The sequence below is a fragment of the Mandrillus leucophaeus genome, unplaced genomic scaffold (genome assembly GCF_000951045.1).
Source record: "Mandrillus leucophaeus isolate KB7577 unplaced genomic scaffold, Mleu.le_1.0 Scaffold144, whole genome shotgun sequence".
NCBI lineage: Eukaryota > Metazoa > Chordata > Mammalia > Primates > Cercopithecidae > Mandrillus > Mandrillus leucophaeus.
The window spans coordinates 3,228,745-3,252,840 of NW_012101410.1; the positions used below are offsets into that span (position 1 = coordinate 3,228,745).

The 24,096-nt window shown below is 36.6% G+C and overlaps 1 protein-coding gene across 1 annotated transcript in view; it reads right to left on the minus strand.

The window, feature by feature from the left end:
* The window catches only part of EML5 (echinoderm microtubule associated protein like 5), a 196,277-nt gene that overhangs the window by 78,243 nt on the left and 93,938 nt on the right, over positions 1-24,096 (minus strand). Inside the window, exons 16-22 of the mRNA XM_011974323.1 lie at positions 22,698-22,884; positions 16,831-16,936; positions 15,362-15,455; positions 14,310-14,410; positions 8,347-8,549; positions 7,312-7,423; positions 5,226-5,353 (exon numbers count right to left, since the gene is read on the minus strand). Coding sequence (XP_011829713.1) covers positions 5,226-5,353; positions 7,312-7,423; positions 8,347-8,549; positions 14,310-14,410; positions 15,362-15,455; positions 16,831-16,936; positions 22,698-22,884 — 931 coding nt within the window. The remainder of the gene's footprint in view (positions 1-5,225; positions 5,354-7,311; positions 7,424-8,346; positions 8,550-14,309; positions 14,411-15,361; positions 15,456-16,830; positions 16,937-22,697; positions 22,885-24,096) is intronic.

The following is a 24,096-nucleotide window of genomic DNA, read 5'->3' on the forward strand; positions in this document are numbered from 1 at the left end:
TTTATCTTTGGGAAACACAATAAAATATCTCTGTAACAACTTTAGCCGCACAATTACAATATAATCAAGTGACAATTAAAGTTAGCTTGTAATCCTAAAACATTCTCTGGGTGGAGAGAATAGGAATCAGCTGCTCTGGAATGTTAGTAATTGCCACACAGGAGGCACTTTCCTGCATCAGAGAATGAGGAGCTCCACAGACCTGCTCACCAGTGAAACTAGTAAAAATCAATTAAAAAAAAACACAACCATTTAAAGTCTCCGAAAATAGTTCCAAGGAGATGCAACAAAGTAAGGAACATTTATTCAAGAAAATCTGCTAAAATTTGTTAAGAACAGTGAGAGTCTATGGTATTTAAACTGAGATCCACTCCCTTCCTCTCTCCTTATCTAGATGGAAACTCCGAGACTGATGCAACCAAGAACACTAGGCTCTCCCTCCCTAGAGCTCCCGCTCAGAGCGCTATCTTCCCAGGCAGGGCAGGATGTCAGCATTTCTCATCCTGCCCTCAGTCTCCTGTTGCTGAGGCTAAATTCTTACTGAGCTCAGCTGACAGATGAGAGATAGCTTCTGCCCAGCCCCTCCTCCAGATGGAGGCTCTACTTTGGATATGGTGCCTCTGAGAATAATGGGGTCCTGGTGGTAACTCAGGAACAGCTGAGACTACTGTCCACTGTCCCCTCTCCCCTTACCAAGTACTCAGGGCCTAAAGCCTGAGATACTCGAAGATAAGGATTCCATTGACCTCACTCTCAACTCCAGAGCCCTAGTTCAGAGATTTTGCCTGGAGGGAGAGACAACCAGAAAACCAGATAGCTCCTAATCTCTTCTCAAAGGAACTGACTTCACTTACAGCGGAGTGTGAAAAAGTTCATGCGTAAGTATGCTCTCAAAAATGGTGAAAATTGTTTTGAAAATTTCTTAACTATTCTTGAATATTTTTTCTTCTATATGGTTTTTAATATGTTTCCAGAATTTGTAAAAAAAAATCTAATAAAAAGTAATTGGGAGGAGACTGGTAGGCTCACTGGAAATATAGGCTAAACTGTAGGCCAGCTAGTTTGTCCAAGAGAACCAGCTGGGAGGAGGATGCTTGGAGTCAGAAACAAACCTCAAACACTAACCTTGGGAAGTATCCCTTTAAAGGAACCTGAATTTGATTGGTTTAGCCTGTGGCACAATTTATGCCTGAGGAAAATGTTGAAAACTGAAAACAATAGAGCAATAAGCTAGCAATTAAAGGAGTTTAACAGTTGGGTGTGGTCTGGGAAAGAGACAAAGATGAGGGAACCCTTCCTGAATTATATTATAAAGTCATTATTACCCTGATATTAAAGCCTGATTTCTTGTGATATCAAAGATATCACAAGAAAACTAAAGACCAATATCCCTTATAAATACTAATGCTAAAATCCTCAACAAAATAGTGGCAAACCAAATCCAATACATATAAAAAATTAGATACCACAACCAAGTAGGATTTATCCTAGGAATGCAAGATTGACATTACATAAAAAATCAATGAATGTAATATACTATATCAACAGAATTAAAAATGAAAACCACATGATCAGCTTAATAGACACAGAAAAATTGACAAATCTCTCCCCATCTATGATGAAAATGCTCCTCAAACTTGGAATAAAAGGGTAGTAACTCCTCAACTTAAAATTAGTAAGGAGCATCTATGAAAAACCCAAGTTAACATTATACTCAATGGTGGAGGACTAGATGCTTTCACTCTAAGACCACGAACAAGACAAGGATGTTCTGTTCTCACCACTTACATTTAACAGTGTACTGGAGGTTCTAGTCAGGACAATGGGACAAGAAAAAGAAATAGCAGGCATCCAGATTGGACAAGAAGAAGTAAAACTACGTGTATTTACAGATGACATAATCTTGTATACAGAAACTCCTAAATAATCCACTATAAAACTATCAGAACTAATAAATGAGGTCAGCAAGTTTACAGGTTATAAGGTTAATGTGAAAATCTACTGCATTTTGATATACAAGAAATGAATAATATACAATCAAAATTAAGAAAACAATTGTATTTATAACAGCATTAAAAATAATGAAAGTTAAAAATAAATTTAACAAAATGAGTGCAAGATCTATACACTGAAAACTACAATACACTCAGAAAAAGTTAAAAGAAGATCTAATTAAATAGGGAGCTTATCCCATGTTCATGGACTGAAAGACTTAATGTTATGATGGCACTTACTCACCAAAGTGATCCATGGAATAATGCTGCTACAAACACTGTACAGTTTGTTGTTGTTGTTGTTAAATATATGTAAACACTTCTGTAGGGTACATATATTCCTATACTTGTAATTACTATCATTTTATAATATTTTTATTTCTAGCATGGAGAGTTTCTCAAAGTTTTCTTAACTATTCTTGAATATTTTTTCTTCTATATGGTTTTTAATGTCTTTCCAGAATTTGTAAAAAATCTAATATTTTGATTGTGATTAAATTTATACAACTTATTTCTTTTATTCTTTAGTAAAATCTTACAGTTTTTTTAACACAGGTCGAGTATATTTTTAGCTATATTTATTCCCCGTTACTGTATTTTTTGTGTGTGTGAGCACCATTCTTTTAAAGAAATGAGGTCTCCCTCTGTCACTCAGGCTGCCATGCAGTGGTGCAATCATAGCTCACTGCACCCTTGAACTCCTGGGCTCAAGTGATCCTCCTACATTAGCCTCCTGAGTAGCTGGGACTACACATGTGTGCAAGAAAACCCAGCTAATTTTATTTTATTTAGAGGTGTGTGTGTGTGTGTGGGGGGGTCTCACTATGTTGCCCAGGCTGATCTTGAACACTCGGCTTCAAGTGGTTCTCCCACCTCAGCCTCCTGAGTAGCTGGGATTATTGGCATGAGCAACTGCACTTGGTGCAAGTAACATTTTATTTATTTATTTATTTATTTACTTATTTATTTATTTATTTATCTATTGAGAGGGAATCTTGCTCTGTTGCCCAGGCTGGAGTGCAGTGGCACGATCTTGGCTCACTGGAACCTCCACCTCCCAGGTTCAACCAATTCTCCTGCCTCAGCCTCCTGAGTAGCTGTGATTACAGGCGCCTGCCACCATGCCTGGCTAATTTTTGTATTTTTAGTAGAGACGGAGTTTCACCACACTGGCCAGGTTGGTCTCAAACCTGTGATCCACCTGCCTGAGCCTCCCAAAGTGCTGGGATTACAGGTGTGAGCCACGGTGCCCAGCCAGCAAGTAGCATTTTTAATATCATATCTTCTAACTAGTTATTGCTAGTGTATAGAAACACTATTGATTTTTATAAGTGGATTTTGCATCTAATCACTTTACAGAACTCTTTAATTAGTTCTAATATTTTTTCAGTTTATTCCCTTGATATTCAAGGCATAGGGTTATAACACCCAAAAATACCAATACTGTTGTCCATTCCTTTCCAACACATACACCTTAATTAGTGTTTTGTTTTACTGGATTGGCTAAGACCTCACACAAAATGCTGGACAATAATGGTGTGATCTGGGATCCTTATCTTGTTTCCAATCTCAAGAAGAAAATAAGACAATTGAAATCTTGAACTCTACAATAAATACTAAAAACAACAGGACATTTTAAAAAATTTTAACTGGGAGGCCAAAGGTTCGGCGCTTTAGGTTCCTATGTAAGCAAACCAAAGCCCAATGTAAACAGTGAAATGAAACTAGAGACTATGCCAATCAGAATCTGCCAACCAATCTCTAAGTGAGGTCTTTCCATTCTAACCAATCAAATACATTTTTTTTTTGTTTTACTTCCGGACTCAGCCTATAAAATCTCACTGCCCACACTGCTACAGTGGATCTCTCTGAGCCTTTTCCAGTGCTGCCTAATTCATGATTTTTTTTTTTTTTTTTTTCTGAGACAGGGTCTCACTATGTTGCTCATGCTGGGCTCAAGCAATCTGCCCACCTCATCTTCCCAAACTCCTGGGCTCAAGTGATCTGCCTGCCTCAGCCTCCCAAAATGCTGAGATTACAGGCATGAGCCACCAAGCCAGCCCTCTTTTAATGTGCAGATTAACTCTGTTAAATTTATTTTGTCTAAAGTTTTTCTCGTAACAGACATTATTTGTGACTTCTAAATCTTTTTTCACAGTTAAGAAACTGTGTTTTTAATAATTTCATATTTGGATTCATCTGTAAAAGCATACTTGTATTAATATTTTCCAAAACATCACAAACATGTTAAACACCATGACCTCACCATCTTTTTACTTCAAAGGCATATTATGTAAGTGAAATTAAACAGTCAGTAAGACACCAATTAATTTAACATATAACATTTCGTCATCTGTGTACAAATTTTCCTTGACCCATCAAAATGTTACATTAACATTAAAGCCTGCCCAGTGTTCTCATCTAGGTGTGCTCATTGGTGTTGTAACAATGAAGTGGGGGTTGCAGAAGAAATAAGTCTGCATTAAGAAAGAAAATTGTTTTTCAGGGTAAAAAGGCAAGCCAAAGTTTGGTGTTGCTATGTAGAGTTGCATAAGGACAATTTTTCAACAAGATGTATCCTATTTCATTTACTGTTTTATGGTATTAATTTATTTCCCTATTTTCCAGAAAAATATAATACATAGAAGAAATATAAATCTACAAATCAAATCCAGCATTCCTGATGGAAATGTTAAGGATCATATAACCAGCACCTAATCTTGCTTTTTAATTTTACATCTCTATCATATAATGTTTATATTTCTGGATTGTTTTATTATTTATATCTTTTCACTGATATTTAATTTTCAACAATAAACTTTTAGCATACATTCACATATTCATTTTTATTTTTTCTTAGAAACTTAAGAATGACATAATAAAGAGTTTCAGAGAAAAATAATTGCCTTAGGCTCAACAAATATACCTTACATAAATAAAATTAAAAACAGACTGGGTTAAATTAATTACAACTGGTTTTTCTTTTCATTGGTCCCTTATTTTGTGATAAGAAATTACTTAAAATATTGGCAATTATTCCATATAAGAATATGTATATTTACTAATACCCAATCATTTAGCTATAACCAAATTTGATTTTTTTTCTGTATACATTAACAAATATTTCCCTAATTTAACATTATTTTTCATCACTGTCAACTTTTGGCTCTTATATATTGAAATAATCAATTGTATGTAAAGAAAAAAAAGCAAATTAGCATTTAAAATTACCTGAACCAGAAGTGTTATTGGGCCACTTTTATCCACTTCTAGTATTTCGCCATTCTTTGTGCCAACTAAAATATGACCATGTCCTAAGGATATGGCACGTATAGATGGATTATCTTCCAAGAGAAGACCTGAAATGTTAAATGAAGATGTTCTTCTAGACATACAGTTACTATAATACAAGGGTGTATATATTGCCAATTAAGCTACTTTGACAGTGAAAATCATATTACAAGGTTTTCTCCTGTATTTTTTCTAATAAATGTACTACATTATCCCCAATCATTCAATTGAGTAATCTCAAAATAAGTACCACCTATGTATTATAATTCTATGATTCTATTCTCAGATTTCCTCCTACCATTCTGACAACTATTTGTTTACCTCTTCTTATATTAGCCCTTCCTTATCCATCTCCTGCCCCTCTTAGAGTATTTGCAATATTCTTATTAGTAATTTTAATTCAACTCAAGATACATAGTCAGCCCTCAGTATCCTTCAGGGATTGATTCCAGGACCACCACAGACACCAAAATCTATGGATGCTCCAGTCCCTCATATAAAATGGTGCAGTATTCGCATATAATCCACATACATCATTCCTTTTTTTTTTTTTTTCCAGGATGGGGTTTTGCCATTTTACCCAGACTGGTCTTGAACTCCTGGGCTCAGGAGATCCACCCACCTGGGACTTTCAAAGTGCTGGGATTACAGACGCAAGCTACCACGCCTGGCCCCCATATGCTTTAAATCACCTTTAGATTGCTTATATCTAGTACAATGTAAATACTATGTAAATAGCTGTTATACTGTATTTTTAATTTATATTATTTTTATTGTTCTATTGTTACCTTTTATTTTTCTCTCGCATATTTTCTATTTGCAGTTGGTTGAATCTGAGGATATGGAACCCCTAGATACAGAGGGCCAACTATATTTATGTCTACTTGTCCTAGGGAGGCTTCAGCAACACATTAGTAAAGATGATAGACCCAAATCCTGCCCTTCCAGAGCATACAATGAGGAAAACAGACCCTGTGTTAGGGGCATATTGAAATAGGAGCACATAGCAGTGGAATTGAACTTTTTCAAGAGGAGGTGAGTGCAGGTGGGGGAAATCATCCTAGAAAAAAGATCAGGTTTGACATCTGAAAAATAAGTATGTTGTCAAGTAACTGGAGGGGGTAGGAGGGAAGAGGAAGGACATGTTTTAGGAAAAAGTAAAAACATGTAGAAAGGCCCAGAGGTCAGGGAGAGTGTGATGCCATGCCTTAAAGGAAGAAATGTGCTCAAAAGAAAATGCACCTTCTGGGCCCACAGCCCGGAGGATGGTCAGTGGACAGGGAGTTGGGCCTAATACTGCCCTTGCACCCTTCCTCCTCTTAAAAAAAAAAAAAAAAAAAGCCAAGCACAGTGGCTCATGCCTGTAATTTCAGTGCTTCAGGAGGCCAAGTTTAGAGGGTCACTTGAGTTTGAGACCAGCCTGGGCAACATAGAGAGACCCTGGCTGTACAAAAATTTGAAAATTTGCTGAGTATGGTGGCAGGCACCTTTAGTCCCAGCTACTCAGGAGGCTGAGGCAGGAGGACCACTTGAGTCTAGGGGTTCAAGGTTTCAGTGAGCTATGACTGCACCACTGCACTCCAGCCTGGGCAGCACAGCAGGACCCTGTCTCTTAAATAAATAAACAAACAAACAAACAAACAAATGGCAAACGGAAAAAGGGCCTGTGAGGCTAGAGAAGCAGGGTCAACAAAATGCCAAGGTGAAACAAAATGTCAAAGTTGCACACAAGTTCCTGACTGGTAATAAATGTGATGTTCACATGGAAATTTTCTTTGGAAAATTAATGTTAAAAATTAGGATTCATAATCTTGTACCTCACAAATATTTTACCATGTGCATCACAGAAAATAGATTTTTGAAAAGACGGCAATGATTCTGGTATCATTAAGTGATTTCTTCCACTTAATGCTGATGCCCAACAAGAAGGAAAAATATATGCCATGTGTTCCACCTCAGTGATCAAGCATATTAATAAGCAGTTAATCTTTTTTCCTATAAAAATCTCCCATAAGTCTCAAATCACCTTTAGATCCCGGGGCCAATGCAGCTCTTTTTATAGCATAGGTCTTGAGACATCTTTCAAAAGAGTCATCCCAAAGAGCTATTATACCATCTTTTCCTCCAGTTACAAACCCCTATGAAAAAAAAGGTCCAAGTTAATAAAAATCTAAATTTTTTTTAAATAGTAGCCTTTTTCCTTATATTGAAAACTTCTAGAAAAAAGAATATAGCCAAAAGTTACAGCTTGTAAAGAATAGGAATAAGCATAAGAATCCATTGTTTTTTAAACCGTCTACATGGAATCCGCAATAATATTTACAGTGACACTAAACATTTTACTTTTAGGATGGGGCTTTAGAAACATAGTTTCTAAAATCTGTAACTATACCTCAGATTACCACTCAGAAAGTTACATATATCCTCCTGGAGTCTACATAATAACCTCATCCTTAAAATGAGAAAACAATAATAGTAACTACCTGATATGGTGATTATATATAAACAGCTGGTTTTTGACACATAGCATGAGCTTAAGAACATGAAGTTAAACTTTAAAAAAAAGAAAAAAGAAAAAAAACAGCAGACCTGGCTGGCACAGTGGCTCATGCCTGTAATCCAACACTTTGAAGGCTGAGGTGGGAGAAGAGCTTAAGCCCAGGAGTTGGAGACTACACTGGGCAACATAATCTCTACCAAAAAATTTTTAAAAATTAGATGGCAGCAGGTGGCACTTGCCTGTAGTCACAGCTACTCCAGAGGCTGAGGCAGGAGGATTTCTTGAGCCCAGGAGTTGGAGGCTGCAGTGAGCTGTGATCACACCACTGCACTCCAACTTGGGTGACAGAGTGACCTGTCTCAAAACAAAACACTGCAGACCTATTTCATTCTGTGTTCAGGAGTTTGAAAAGAGAAACAAAGAAAAGTCAAGATGAGCCTAGCCCACAGACTACTGCTGGATAGTCCAGCCAAGCAGAAAGGCAGTGTTCCTTTACTTCTGAAAACGCTTTACTCTCCATGACAGATTATGTTTAACTTGAAATCTCTTTAGGTTACTTACTTTTTCCAAAGCATGCATACTGAACACTGGCCCATCATGTGCTTTCACTGTTTTTACAAGAAAGATGTCCCTCCAGATACACACATCTCCTGTGGATGTTCCAGAAAAAGCCATCTCTTCAGTCCATCCATACACTGCACACATCATTGTGTCATTTTTCCCCAGTGTGCCTATGTAGCCTTTTCTTCCAATCAATCCTCCCCCTAGTTCACAAAAAATATTATGAAAGTACCACTTTCAAAATGTATGCAATTATAAAGAAGCAAAATTCCTTTTCTACTGTTGTTGTTGTTGTTTGAATAGAAAGGTATGCAACAGTAAGGAGAACTGAAAAATACAGGTGTCTCAATCAGTGATGCGGGTAACACCTTGCATATCTGCATTAAGACCGTAACTTTTTAGATAAACAAAGACCTGGACTAAGCCCGTTTTAATCAGTCCTTAGCACTTTTGATGATGTTTTTTAAAGTTTTCATTATGACATATTTAAGAATACAAAAAGGCATTTAAAAACCCCAATACAATGAATGCCTGTACATCCACTGACCTACAAAAAGATCCCAGAGTAACTGAAATGTCATGCCAATCTCATCTCCCTTCTTCACCCTCTGCTATTGTGAATGTGATACTGATTCTTCTCCTGCATTCCTTTATATACAACATATTCGTGAATTTTTAAGCAATGTCATGTTTTTTCATGTTTTAAATTTTTCTATAAATATCATCCTGTATGTATTCTTTTGCAACTTGCTTTATTCACCAATGATTTGTTATAGAGTTGTTTACATGTTAGAAAACTCACTTTCATAACCATATAGCATTCCATTATATAAACATACCATGGTTTATCCATTTTCCTATTAATGGGCATTTAAGTTACTTCCAAGATTTTGCTATTAAAAGCAATGCTGCTTTAAACATTCTTGTAAAGGCCTCTTCTACACGAGTGCAAGAATTTCTCTAGGAATGCCTGGGAATAGTAATAGAGTAATGTGCAAAAAGCATAGCATATAGATCAGAGAGGGATCAGCTCTTGCCAAACTGTTTTCCAAAGTTTATATACCAATGCACATTCCTACTAACAGTGAAAAGAATTCCTTGTTTCCCACCTTTGGGAACAGTTTGTGTTGTCACACTGGGGAATATGAAACACCAACTGAATTTTATTGTGGTTTAAATTTGCATTTCTGTGAATATTATGCTTGATCATATTTTCATATTTTTATTGGTCATCAATCCTATTGATATCTTTTGCCCATTTTTCCCAATTGAACTCACAAATTCCTTCCCTCCTTCATTCATTCAAGAAATACATTAGCTGGGCATGGTGGTGGGCGCCTGTGGTCCCAGCCACTTGAGAGGCTGAGGCCGGAGGATAGATTGAGCCTGAGAGGCAGAGGTTGCAGTGAGCCATGATTGTGCCACTACGTTCCAGCCTAGGTGACAGAGCAAAACCCTGTCTCAAAAAAAAAAGAGAAAGAAAAAAGAAATATACATGCTAGGCACTATTCAATGTACCAGGGATAGACTTATGAACAAAAGAGGCAAGACAACAAAATTCCTTGGAGCTTCATGGTGAGAGACAGTCAATAAATGTAACTAGTAAAATATACAGTGTGTTAGATGATGATGGGTGCTTTGGAGAAAATGTAAGCATAAAAAGGAGACAGGAAGCAGGAGGAGTCCATTTTAAGTAGGGTGGTTAAGGTAAGCCTCATCAAGATGTATCTAAATGAAAAGTTGAAGGAGGTAGCAAGAGCAAGCCATGCTAGAAGAGTGTTCCAGGCAGAGGGAGCAGCACGGGCAAAGGCCCCAGTACAAGACTGAAATCGCTAAGTAACATCCAGGGAGACCAGTATGGAGTAGCAAAGAAGGGAAGACAGTAATGGGAAATGGGGTTGGAGAGGTCAAAGGCAGTATTGCAGGCCATTGTAAACATGGCCAACTTTTGCTTCACATGAGATGCAAAACATTTGAGTAGTGAAATGACAAGATCTGGCAACTGATTTATTAAGAGGTTCATTCTGACTTTTGGATTGAGAATAGATACAAGGGAGGTCAAGGATGAAAGGAGTTAGAAGGCTATTTCAATCATCTGGGCAAATGGTAAAGGTGGCAGACCAAAGTGATATCATAGAAGATGACGAAAAGCGGTCAGATTCCAAATGTATTCAGAAGACTGTCTTTTCTCAACATAGGAGGCAGAGTCATTAGTGACCTTGTAAGAGCAGCTGGGTGGAGTGGTGAGGTGAAAAAAACTAGATTAGACTTCTCTAAAGAGAAAGAAAGAGAACATAAATTGCAAATTGAAAGTAGGAACAACTGTTTAGAGGTGGTTTAGCATAGAAGTAAGATGACAAATTGATCAGCAACTGGAAAACAGAGTTGGAAGAGGGTTTTGTGTCACTTATTTAAGATGGAGAAATCACATCACACTTGTATGCTAAAAAGAAAGTCAGTAGAGAGGAAAATTGATCATACAGTAGAGAAAGGGTAGAAGAGTTAGAGTGACGCCCTTGATGACAGAAAGTATCAAGTGCACAAGTGGGAGAACTGGCCTTTACTAGAGGGCAAAGTATCTTCTAGAGCAGGGTGGGCAAACTACAGACCGAATGCCAAATCCTGCCACTACCTGTTTTTGTACAACGTCCACTAGAGCAGGTAGGTTAGCACTCTGAGCTGCAGAGACCAAGTCTGTTTACTTCTCTGCACCCAGGGTCTGCCTCCCTGGTTTGTGGCTGTAAGTAGCATCTGCCCCAACTCTGGGCTGGTCCCCACCTACAAGCTAGAGACTCTGCTAATGGCAACTGCTTGTTATCTGGCAGTGGAATCTCAGTCTAGCAGTTGCCCCACTTCTGGTCAGCTGCCCAAATTCAGAAGGTTGGGCTCTCCAGGAACAGAAGGACACACTAGGATCTATGTGTCACTGGGGTAGAGTGAAGCTCACTATAGTTTCACTCCCCACCACAACCTGCCAGGCCCATTCCCTGGCAGACAGAATGTCTAATGGCAACTGGGTGCAAACAGGGTAAGCAGGGCAGGACAGTTTTCTCTCTTGTTCTATAATGACCTACATAATACTCTTGATTTTGTCCTTTGGCCTAGAAAACCTAAAATATTTACTATCTGGCCATTTACAGAAAAAGTTTGCCACCTTTGGTTTAGAGCACTGACAGCTGGCTTTTCTCGATGATACACACAGGATAACACGTTCCTGTTACACGAGGTCATGTAATCAGGTCATGTTGTTATTGCATCAAAGACTTTCAGTGGCTCCCCATCCCTCTGTCCCTATCATGAATAGAGTTCAAATTCCTTAGAGGAGAGACTAAGAATTCAAAACTTGAAATTCTCAAAGCCTAGATCTGGAATGGGAGGCAAGAAGCCCCATGTTAACCTCAAGTCTAAGTCATCTCCTTCAACCTAGTTTACCTAAAACTATGCATTTAGAGGGTTAACAATACTTAGTCAGGTTAAGTAAGTGGATACTTACTTCCCAATTGGTTAATGAACTCTGTGGATCAGAACCCCAAAAGTAAGGAAGGTTGAAATGTTCAACCTTCAACCATCTAACCAAACTTAAGAGAGAAAGTTATTCATTTGGAAGTATTTTCATTGCAAAACTATTTACCTTCTTGAAATCTTATTTCAAACAAATTCATAGTTCTTTTTGAGGACAGAAATACTAAGTACAATCGGCTTTCCATATTCTCAGGTTTTGCATCTGTGGATTTAATCAAATGTGGATTGAAAATATTCCTTTTAAAAAGGATGGGACGGGCATGGTACCTCATGCCTGTAATCCCAGCACTTTGGGAGGCCAATGCAGGTTGATCACCTGGGGTCAGGACTTTGAGACCAGCCTGGCCAACATGGTGAAACCCCATCTCTACTAAAAAATACAAAAATCAGCTGCGTGGTGTGGCGGGCACCTGTAATCCCAGTTACTTAGGAGGCTGAGGCAGGAGAATCACTTGAACCCGTGAGGCAGAGGTTTCAGTGAGCCAAGATCATACCACTGCACTCCAGCCTGGGCGACAGAGCAAGACTCTGTTTCAAAAAGAAAAAAAGGATGGTTGCATCTATACTGAATACGTACAGACATTTTTTCCTTGTCATTATTCCCTAAACAACAGTATAACAAACTATTTACATAGCATTTACATTATATTAGATATTATCAGTAATCTAGAAATGACTGAAAATATACAGGAGGATGTGCATAAATTAGATGCAAATACTATACCATTTTATACAAGGGACTTGAGCAGCATGGATTTGGGTATCCTTGGGGAATCCTGGAACCAATCCGTGACACTTTCTGATGCTGTGAGGTGCAACTGTATTATTTGCTGTGAATTTGCAATTATCAGTGACTAAGGTGCCCAAATGAAAAGTTTGTTTAAGCATATGGAAACGAAATTACAAATGTAAAAATACTTCTTTTTACTTTGTAAATGCATATGCTGTCATCTGATGAGTTTTTGATAAAGTGTTAAATCCAAGACTGAAAATTAATCCATGTCCCATGTAATTTACAACTTGAAAGTTACTTGAACTTGGGAAATGTCTTAACTAAGTTTATTCTTTTCTAATAATGTTTTACTTCTTCCTATATTCACATATTTTCTCTAAACAGTTTCAATTTATTGAGATTTTGATGTCACATTGCTGGAATTTATAAGTATACTATTTAGAAAACAGACATATTTTTTATTTTATAGTTACAAATGACTAAAGTAATATAGCATTCCACTTTTATATCATTTTATAGCATAAGAGTAATTTTTAAAAATATTTTCTTTTTCAGTTTAGACTATAGAACATGTCTTTAACAGAAGAAAAAGTCTGGACATAATTTGATTAATCTCATATATTGAATTTTTTTGCAAGTATGAATATTACTGTATTAGTCTGTTTTCACACTGTTCATAAAGACATATCCAAGACTGGGTAATTTATAAGGAACGAGGTTTAATTGATTCACAGTTCCACATGGCTGTGTAAGCCTCACAATCATGGCTGAAGGTGAATAAGGAGCAAAGTCATGTCTTACATGGTGGCAGGCAAAATTGCATATGCAGGGGGAACTCCCATTTATAAAACCATCAGATCTCATGAGACTTGCTCACTACCACAAGAACAGTATGGGGAACCACCCCCATGATTCAATTATCTCTACCTGGCCCTGCCCTTGATACGTGGGGATTATTACAATTCAAGGTGAGATTTGGGTGGGGACACAGCCAAACCATATCAACTACATAAATGCAGTCAATAAATGGCAATAAATCTTCTATTTGTTTAAAATGTATCAATACCACAGTAAATTACTTTAAAAAAATAAACTTATTTTAGATAATTTTAGATTTCCAAAAAAGATTCAAAGGAATTACAGAATATTCTCTCATACACTTTGGTTTCTACTAATGCTAATATCTTTTTTTTTAGACAAGGTCTTGCTCTGTTGCCTAGGCTGGAGTGCAGTGGGAGATCACAGCTCCCTGCAGCCTCAACCTCCTGGACTCAAGTGATCCTCCCACCTTATCCTCCCAAGAAGCTGGGACCACAGGTACACACCACCACGCCCAGCTAATTTTTTATTTTTTTGTAGAGACAGGGTCTCACTATGTTGCCCAGGCTGCTCTTGAACATCTAGGCTCAAGTGATCCTCCCACCTCGGCCTCCCAAAGTGCTGGGATTACAGGCATGAGTCACTGTACCCAGCCAATGTTAACATCTTATATTACCATAGACCATTTACTGAAACTACGAAACCAACATATTTGATACATTATTATTAAATGAACTCAAGACTTCATTCAGATTTCATCAGTTTTTCTCCTAATGTTCCTGTTCTATTCCAGGATGCAGTCTGGGGTACACACTGCACTTAGCTAACTTACTTTCAAAAGCAATAATTTCTTAAAATTCTACAGAATAAAAAAGAAGCACTTTCTTACCTGCTTTACGCCAAAATTTCATGTGTTTAATTCCAGCTGTAATTAATTTATCAGGCACATAGGGGTTCATCTTTACAACAAAAATCTTATCTTTACTTCCTCTGAAATAAACATCAAAATGTTTTAGCTATAAAGATTCATCATTCTTGTAGTAATCTCTTGCCTAATCCATACCCTATCTCGATTACTCTCTTTACTGAATATTTTTCTCCCACTTATCTCTCAGATGTGGACTGTGTATTTGTGTATTTGTTCTTTTGTCATCATTTTAATATGGTAATTCTGCTCAAGAGAATCTCAAAAGACAGATATGGTCAAAACTGAACTTCTTTCAGACAGTATCTACAATACCTACTACAGTACTGTGCATAGAGAATGCTATTTGTGGCACGAATGGGTTAAAGGCAATTTTAAAACAATACTTTGTTATAGCTTAAGATAGCCTTTCCAACTACAAAGTTCCTCTTAAACTATTGTTAATTTGGGCATTATCTATATATTCCATAAAAAGCATTTATCTATATATTTAAAGTGCTTTAACACTGCTTTAATAAAGAGGAGGTTAAAATCTCTGACACTGTTGACTAGTTCCTCCTTTAAAGCATTGTTAATATTACTGTAAAAAAATACATGCTCACTATAGAAAACTTAGAAAATGAAGAAAAATATAAGAAAATAAAAACCTATAACTTCTTTGCGATATATATGCATATGTATCTTTTTTCACTTTAATATATAATGTGAGCATTTGATCATGCTCTCCAACAGCTCTATCATACAGTAGAACACACTCTACCTGTACATGGAGATTTCAGATAGTTATATCCAATGCCATATTATAGTTATATTTAAAAGTGGGTTCACAAAGGATAAATCTACAAAGAAATTCTGAAATCATTTACTATGATTTTATTATTTATTCAATGATAACAAACATGGAAGCAATAAAAAGTTACATATTTGCTTGATTTCAAAATTGTTTTAATTTAAAAATTTTTAAGTCCAAAGTAATTCTAGTATTTTGCAAATGTGATATCAAGTTTTTTTCCTACCTTGCTATTGAAAGTTTCTCTCCTTTCTTCCAGTCCCACAGCACAATAGTATGGCTATCATCTATGCCAACTGACGCCAAACGTTTCCCATCCGCTGTGGAAAATTAATGAGAGAGATAAACTGACTATTAACATTCCGAAGAGAGAAAACATTCAGTATATATTCCAAACCCACATCCTATATTTAAAATTTGATAAAATAATGTTAAATGCTAGGCATGCATACAGCTATAAAAAGAACCAGAATTTATGAGGGAGGGAGAATAAAAGTTTCTCAAATCCTCTAAATGTATCTGCTCTCATTGCACCTGACCTCCTTTTCCTTATCTATCCATCAGGTTGGGATGGGAGGAGGGAGATAAGAAAAATGGAAAAAAGAGATTTAAAAAATAGAAGGAAAACTAACAAAGGGATGAAGAAAATATTTATTTTAATTAAATTCACCATAAGAAATCTACTGTAATATAAGAACTTAGAGTAAGAATGAAAAGTTAACCAAATGAAAAACATGTAAGTTACAACAACATACTACCACTAATATGACTCCTTTTAGTAAAGGTCAATCGTATCAAGCAATACATAATGAACATATTAGACAAATCATTGAGACAAATGATCAGTGAATATCCTATGGGTATGCATGTTTATAGGCTGTAAAGGCTCAGACCACAAGAAAATATTTCCCACTTTACCACACTTTGCAAGGCTCAATTAGTTCCTCATTGCTCCAGTGGTATTTTTCTTGGTGACTCACTTAGTTCGCAATTCGTTTTCTAGTTTCTGTTAGCAAATCTTTGAATATGTATATATATTTCCCTCTGAACTCTACTATGGATAATTTATCACTTCAGTCAGAGCAGCAAAAGCATTAATTCACTGTTTCTTAATATAGAATTCTCTATTAATAGTATTTCCTCCCTCTTCCCAATTCACACCCTACCTTTCACTGTAGACCTATCTGCAGTTGTCAAACTTTTAAATAAACAGAAAAGCGCTAATATGATCTGAAATTATTTTTACAAGACAGCTTAAAATTGTCACTGTATAAATATGTCTAAAATAAGTATTTCAGTTCTCAACTCTTTCTTTGCTAGCCCTTTACCCTAAACATTTTCAAAGTTTACTCTAGCTATAAAACAGTGAGATCAGTGCTTGCCCAATGTGAGAGATACAAACTACTTGTGGTAACTGAGATGAATTTAGGTTGTTACGTAGATAAACATTTTTATGTTACTAGAAACATGCAAATTTTAATAGGTATTAAAACTATACTCATTAAGTTATAATTATAAACTAGCTAGCAAATCCACACTTTCATAGTGTTTGATAAGGACAACAGTATACACATTTGATAAAAACTGTGAATGTCACAGCTAAAGGACAAGCTTAGGTAACAATAAGTTATATTAAAACGCTATGTGTTGCCTCTGCATTTTGTTCATTCTTACTGAGATAGCAAACAGCCTTACCTGAGAAATCAACAGCACTAATACCACATTGGTGGTGGCCCTTTAATATGGACAATGGTTTAATGGTCTCTGTATCCCATATATGTATTGAGGGATCTCTACCAACCTAAAATAGAAAGAATTATAGACATTATTATATACAATTAATATCCACATCTATTAAAAGGAAATAAAATGAGAGATTTTTACAGCTTGACTTATTTACCACAGAAATTTATTAAATAAAAATTTAAAGCAGACTATACATGTTACTGATATTTTTTTCTTACACTTGTTCAAAAGCTAATGAAGCTAAGTTCAGTGTTTCTAGGAATGATGTAACTAGAACTATGTGACTTTTATCATCTGTTTCATCAATAAAGATAATAAATGCTTACTAAACATCTATTGTTTCTATGCTAAATACAATGAGCAATAAGACATTCAGGTAACTTTTGCAAACTCCTGGGAAAACAGGACATTATCAATTAAAGATAAACACCTCTTAATAGATGCTTAATGAACATGAAAAGGCTGTGGAGAAAGAGTCCATGGAAGAGAAGGTACTGGAGGTGGGCCTTCAGAAAGTACAGAACTTGAATATAAAGAATTCTAGACTAAAATAATGGGGTAAACAAATATTCAGAGGGGGTTAAAGTACCAAGCATGTCAGCAGACCTGAAAAGGTAATTTTACTGCAGCACTCTGTCACTTATTTTTTAACTTGGTTTATGATGTTCACTAATGCACAGGTAAACTATCAATTCTTAATTATTCCTCTAGACTCAAGTAGTCACTTTCTTTAACCATAAGTATAAAGAGATATCTTTGTATATAGAGACAACTACTGAAATAATTAATAGAACTATCAATTATAGTTAATTTAGAGATTGATTTTATTCATTTATTTATTTTTATTTTTCTGAGACGGAATTTCACTCTTGTTGCCCAGGATGGAGTGCAATGGCGCGATCTCGGCTCACCGCAACCTCCACCTCCTGTGTTCAGGCAATTCTCTTATCTCAGCCTCCCGAGTAGCTGGGATTACAGGCATGCGCCACCACACCGGCTAATTTTTTGTATTTTTAGTAGAGACAGGGTTTCTCTATGTTGGTCAGGCTGGTCTCGAACTCCCAACCTCAGGTGATCTGCCCGCCTCGGCCTCCCAAAGTGCTCGGATTACAGGTGTGAACTACCGGCACCCGGCCGAGATTGATTTTATAAAAAGATACAACAAATAACACTGCAATCAGCCAATATTTCACTAAGTTATTCAGCCAAACATTACCAGTAACTTTTTAGAAAACTTTTAACATGTTTTATGGGTACATAGTAGTAAAAGTAACTTTTAAGTTTTCTTTTTATATAAAAACTTCTACAGAATTTGATGCTTTTGATGGTTTTACTGTACTACTCTCTTCTGGTTCTCTGGTTTCCTTGATCCCCACCCCCACCCTTATTTTTTATTTATTTATTTTTTTTGAGACAGCGTTTCACTCCTGTTGCCCTGCTGGAGTGAAATGGCATGATGTTGGCTCACTGCAACCTCTGCCTCCCAGGCTCAAGTGATCCTCCTGTCTCAACCTCCCAAGTAGCAGGGACTACAGGCATGTGCCACCATGCCCGGCTAATTTTTGTATTTTTTGTAAAGATGGGGTTTCACTATGTGCCCAGGCTGGCCTTGAACTCCTGGGCTCAAGGGATCTGCCGCCTCGATTTTCGAAATTGCTAGGATTAGAGGCCGTGAGTCACAGCGCCCAGCTTCCTTGACTCCCACTAGTGAGTTTCCTTCTCAATTTCCTCACCTGTTACTTAAATACAAACCTCTCCCAAGGTGGTCTTTAATTCTCCAGTCTTCTCATTCTTCATTTTTGCCCTGAGATATCTCATTTCTATAGTTTCAGTGGTTAAACAATAAATATCTCCCCAAGTCCTTCTCTCGAACAGTTACTTTTCCTCTGAATTCAAGACTTACATTTTCAATTGTCTAGTGGACATCTCACCTGGAAATTATGATGATGACTAACATTCACTGAGAAGTGATTTATGTGCCAGAAACTGTTCTATAAGCACCTTACAAAGACTGACTCATGTACCAATCACAACAACTCTACGAGATAGGAACAGATAATATCCTTATTTTAAAGGATGAAGAAACAAAGGCAAAGAGGGGTTAGGTAATTTGCCAGTAGCTAATAGGTGGAAAAGCTTGGATTTCAATATCATATTCCATGAGGTATAGACGGTATTTAGTATAATATTGAGTATTATTAAAGTACACTTAGTGCACCTCACTCAGGGATGAAGGGGAGAATGGAGAGGTTGGGAGAGTTCTCAGATAGGCTTAGCCTAAGTCTTAAAAGGAGCAGAAATTAAAGTTGGAAGGTTGAATACAAGTGAAGAGGAAGAGTTTTCTAAGATGAAGGAACTAAGTAAAAGATGTGAAATAGCATTATACGTGTTGGACAAATTCTAAGGCAAGAAAATAGTTTACAAAGAGGCAAATGGTAAGAGATAAAAAGGGGAGTTGGAGAGTCAGATTTGGTTAAAAGCCTTTAATTGCATTGGGAGTCAACTTCCAATTCTGCATTGATGTTATGCCTTGAATTGCATTTAACCAAGTCTGACTCTCCAACCTCCCCTTTTCATCCCTTACCATTTAGAGCTTGTGGCTATTTAGACAGCTGTTTAGACAGCCTACAAGCTATTAATACTAATAAACATGGAAGAATTTTAAGACTTTTAGAAAGATTACTAGTGAACGGGGAAAATGGATAGAGGAAAAAACTTAAGCAGGAGACCAATGGCTATAGTAATGTTTCAGAAATTGTGAAGCACTGATTGTCAGTAGAGGTATGGAAAAATTAGAGATAAAAAGAATATTGAAGATAAAGAATAAATACCTATTCAGGTGAAAGAATGGGTGCAACTTGAGGACTGACTAGCTTTAGGGGTGAAGAACAAGATTAACTTCCAGGCTTAGGCAACCAAGTTAAAAAGTACTATGTTCTAAGAAGGAAACAGAAACGGATGAACAGGTTTGGAAGGGAAGACTAATGCTATTTATCTCTGTTTTAGACATACTGAACCTGAGTTGCCCACAGGACATCTAAATCAGTGTATTTTTAGTGAATTATATATATACACACACACACATATACACACATACACATATACACACAGAGTAATTTGTCCAATTCTTGTACTACATTCTGAGCTCCCGATAGTGGCAGCCAGTCCAAGTTATCTTTGTGTTTCCCCTACAACATTTAATGCTTTTTTTTTTTTTTTTTGAGACAGAGTCTCGCTCTGTCGCCCGGGCTGGAGTGCAGTGGCCGGATCTCGGCTCACTGCAAGCTCCGCCTCCTGGGTTTACGCCATTCTCCTGCCTCAGCCTCCCGAGTAGCTGGGACTACAGGCGCCTGCCACCTCGCCCGGCTAGTTTTTTGTATTTTTTAGTAGAGACAGGGTTTCACCATGTTAGCCAGGATGGTCTCGATCTCCTGACCTCGTGATCCGCCCGTCATTTAATGCTTTTGAATAGGAAGCACTCAACAAGTATTTGCTGAATTAAACAAAAGTTCTAAATGATAGTACAATTAGTCACGTTACTCGACTTTCCAGGTAAGTTTCTTTCACATTCTTTCATTTCCACTTAAGATTACAGTTCCTAACAAGGGGTTATTCTTTGTATTTAATTCTCCAAAAGGCAAAAACTCTCTAGATTTTTCATCTAAATTGCTTTTTTAAAAATTGTTTTATTTGGGAAAAGTGCTTCTTACAAAAGGGAAGCCACAAAATACAGAGACCTCTGCAACAATTATTATTTTTTTTTTCTTAAAGTGAAAGAATGGGTGAGAGCCAAGGAATCAAAGCAGTAGATGGACAAACCTAGAGCATCCCCGAGTTATTTTCAGGAAACAGAGCATCAAAACACAAAGGTAAAATTTCCAATCAAGGAATTCTTCCAACAACTTAACTTTATCTAGTCTCGATTCCCAAACCCTCCCCTTCGGTGGAAAAGTATGACTTATTACTGCAAACCCATTACTCCACTACAATAAACACTTTAGAACAGAGTTTTTAATCACACCTGTCTACCTGAAAACTCAGAAGTGGAATGAAGCAAATACCCACAAAAACAAACACAAAAACCTGACAAGAAAATGCCCCAAATGAGGACAAAGGTTTCTCAGAAAGTGCCTGCACTGGAAAGGCTAGATCGTAAAACATTAAATACAACTGTGCATCCAAGACCCAGTTTGTGTTAATATATGGGATAACCAGGTAGTTTTAACCTCCACCTACCCTCCTGATTAGTTCCTCCACTAATGTCCATAATGTATTCTAAGATTTGAACACTGTGGGTTATGTATAGTTCTTTAAATAATCTGGGCTTTTTTTTTTTTTTTTTTTTGGCTCTACTTTTACCTTTTACACATGCTATAATACACTTAGAATGCTTTTTCCCAACTTCCCCTCTGCCAAGTAAACAACTCAGCTCAAATGTCATCATCTCTACGAGGGTTTCTTCGATTCTACTGGACACAATTAATCATTAGTTCTTCATTACATTGCTACAAGACATTGTACATATTTCTACATTTAAAAACAGGGTGATTTTGCCTTCCAAGGGACATCTGGGCACTGTCAGGAGATATTTTGGGTTGCCACAACTCAGAGAAGTGGGTGTTACTGACACTAACGGGTTGAGACCAGGGATGCTGCTAAATATCCTACAATGCATAGGTCAGCCTCCCACAACAAATAATTACCTGCCCCAAAACATCAATAGTGCTAAGGTATTGTTATAAATATAGATGAGACAAGCTTCTCTGATCTATACTTAGGACACTGTATTACAACTCAGAATATGAGTTTCCACCATGGCAAGAAGTTGTCTTATTTATCTTTATATTTCTAGCACATTTCTTGCTACACAGAATGTGCTTAATGTTTCTGAGTGAATGAAAGAAAGGAATAAGGAAAGGGAAAGGAAGGAGAGAAAGAGCAAGTAAAGAGAGGCACAAAGAAAGGAAGAAGAATGGCAGAAAGAAAAAAGGGAGGAGTTTTCTCTCCTTTCAAGAAAGCTATATAGGAGGATGCAAGTTGACCCCTTTTACACATATCCTAGCTAAAAGGTATATTTACACAGTGTTTAAAGCCAGACAAACTGAAGGCTTTAGGCTTTACTACCTATTAGCTGATTGATGTTAAGCAAATTATTTAATTTCTCCAAACCTAAACCTCATCATTTGTAGACTGAAGGAAATAATTTTACTCTCACAAGGTTGAGGTGAGAATAAATATACATCAATAAACTAGTAAAATACTTACATAGAGTAAGAATCTATAAACTTCATTTCTTCCCTTCCTGCTCTAAGAAATCCATATAGAGAGGTATCAGTTAAGATTTTCCCAGGGTTTTTTATTTCAATATTTGTGCTTTCTACTTTGGTAAACCTGAATAGATTACTATCCTGGTTGTAAAATAAACAGACATCGTCCTTTGGTTTGTCACAGGACATTTGTTAAATTATTTACTGTTTTAGGTAACTCAACCTAAAAAAAACCAGATTTCTAGTCTTTATTTTTTCTTTAATTTTACTCACTAATTTAAAAACTTAATATCATGACAGAAAAAAGAAGCCAGAGCTATGAGTTCCAAATTTAAATTAAAATAATTCGAATTAAAACAATAAAAACTTTAAGTAAAACTGTAGGAAAAAAGTTTGGGGTAAATTTTATTTATAATCTGAAAATAAAACCCATTCTAAAGAATTCTTTACTCTTCATTTCCTGGAACACAAAAGAGATATATGATTAATTTATTTAAACTCAAACAAAGGTGTAGCTTATCTGGTTCACTGTCAGTCTTTCAAACCTACCTGGCCTGTTGCCACGTAGTCTTTCAAAGGATGAATAGTTAGGCAGAGAATATCATCATCATGACCCAGATAAAAACGCTGTGTGTTCTGCTGTCGATTATAAATGACACCCACTGCTGCCACATGGTACACAATTTCACCAATTTGAGTATAAAACAGATTACTTCGACAGTCATAACCTCTGTAACTAATACAGAAAACAAATCATATGTAATTAATTTTGGTCTTTTATCTGATCAATACAGACTATACAGGGGAGAAGTAGGTACCCTTTGAGTGAATCATTCAATTTCCAGTTTTACAGGATACGAAACAATTTTCTTTTTTAAAGAGATGGGGTCTTGCTCTGTCACTCAGGCTGAAGTGCAATGGTGTGATCACAGTTCCCTGCAACCTTGACCACCCAGGCTCAAACGATCCTCCCACCTCAGCCCTCCAAGTAGCTGGGACTACTGCTGCGTGCCACTGTGCCTGGCTAATTTTTGTACTTTTTGTAGAGATGGGGTTTTCCCATGTTGCCCAGGCTGGTCTCGAACTCCTCAGCTCCACCCACCTTGGCCTCCCAAAGTGCTGGGATTACAGGTGTAAGCCACCATGCCCAGCCTGAACAATTAAAAAATACCACCATCTCTGATCCAATAAACTTTTATGAACTGCTCAGACTGCAAATAGCTAAATCTAAGGTATAATATTGAGTGAAAAAAACAAGGTAGAGAATAGTATGTATAGTATACTACTATTTACGTAAGTATAATATTAAAATTGTATACTATAAAATAAAACAATTGCTTTTTACAAGTAAAAGGTATAGAAAAGAATATATATTCGTAATTGTTGTATAAGTATTTCTGAAACTAAGTAATAGTGACTATCTGCAGAGAGGGGAAATGATGGCTGGGAGGGCAGAGGTGGGAGAAAGATTTTCAAACTGTACCCTTTTATACACCTTAATATAACATATATTCCAAAAATAAGTTTAAACAACAATTTTAAAATATTATATTCATCCAGGACAAAGTAGCCAAATCTTAAATGGTCAAAATAAGTCCATTTATAGCAACCTTGCTTTGCACTTCAAAGAAACCCAATTCATAAAATACAACTGCATAAAAACTACTGACCATTTTAACACTGGAGAAAAAATACTTTTACTGAATAAATCCTTTTTAAAATTCTTGATAAGTATTATCAGTCAGGTAAGAAAATGAATGCTGGGTGAAAGGTAGAAAAGAGTCAGATTGGAAAATCTATTTCTGCCAAGATGAAATGTGAGACCTGTCTTGACGGATGTTCTAAGAGAATTCAGAACCTATATTTTGGTGAAATTAAAATATTTAGGCAAAAATGCTCATGCAAGAAGAAGTTACAATATCATTCCAAATTAGACATATTAAGGGGA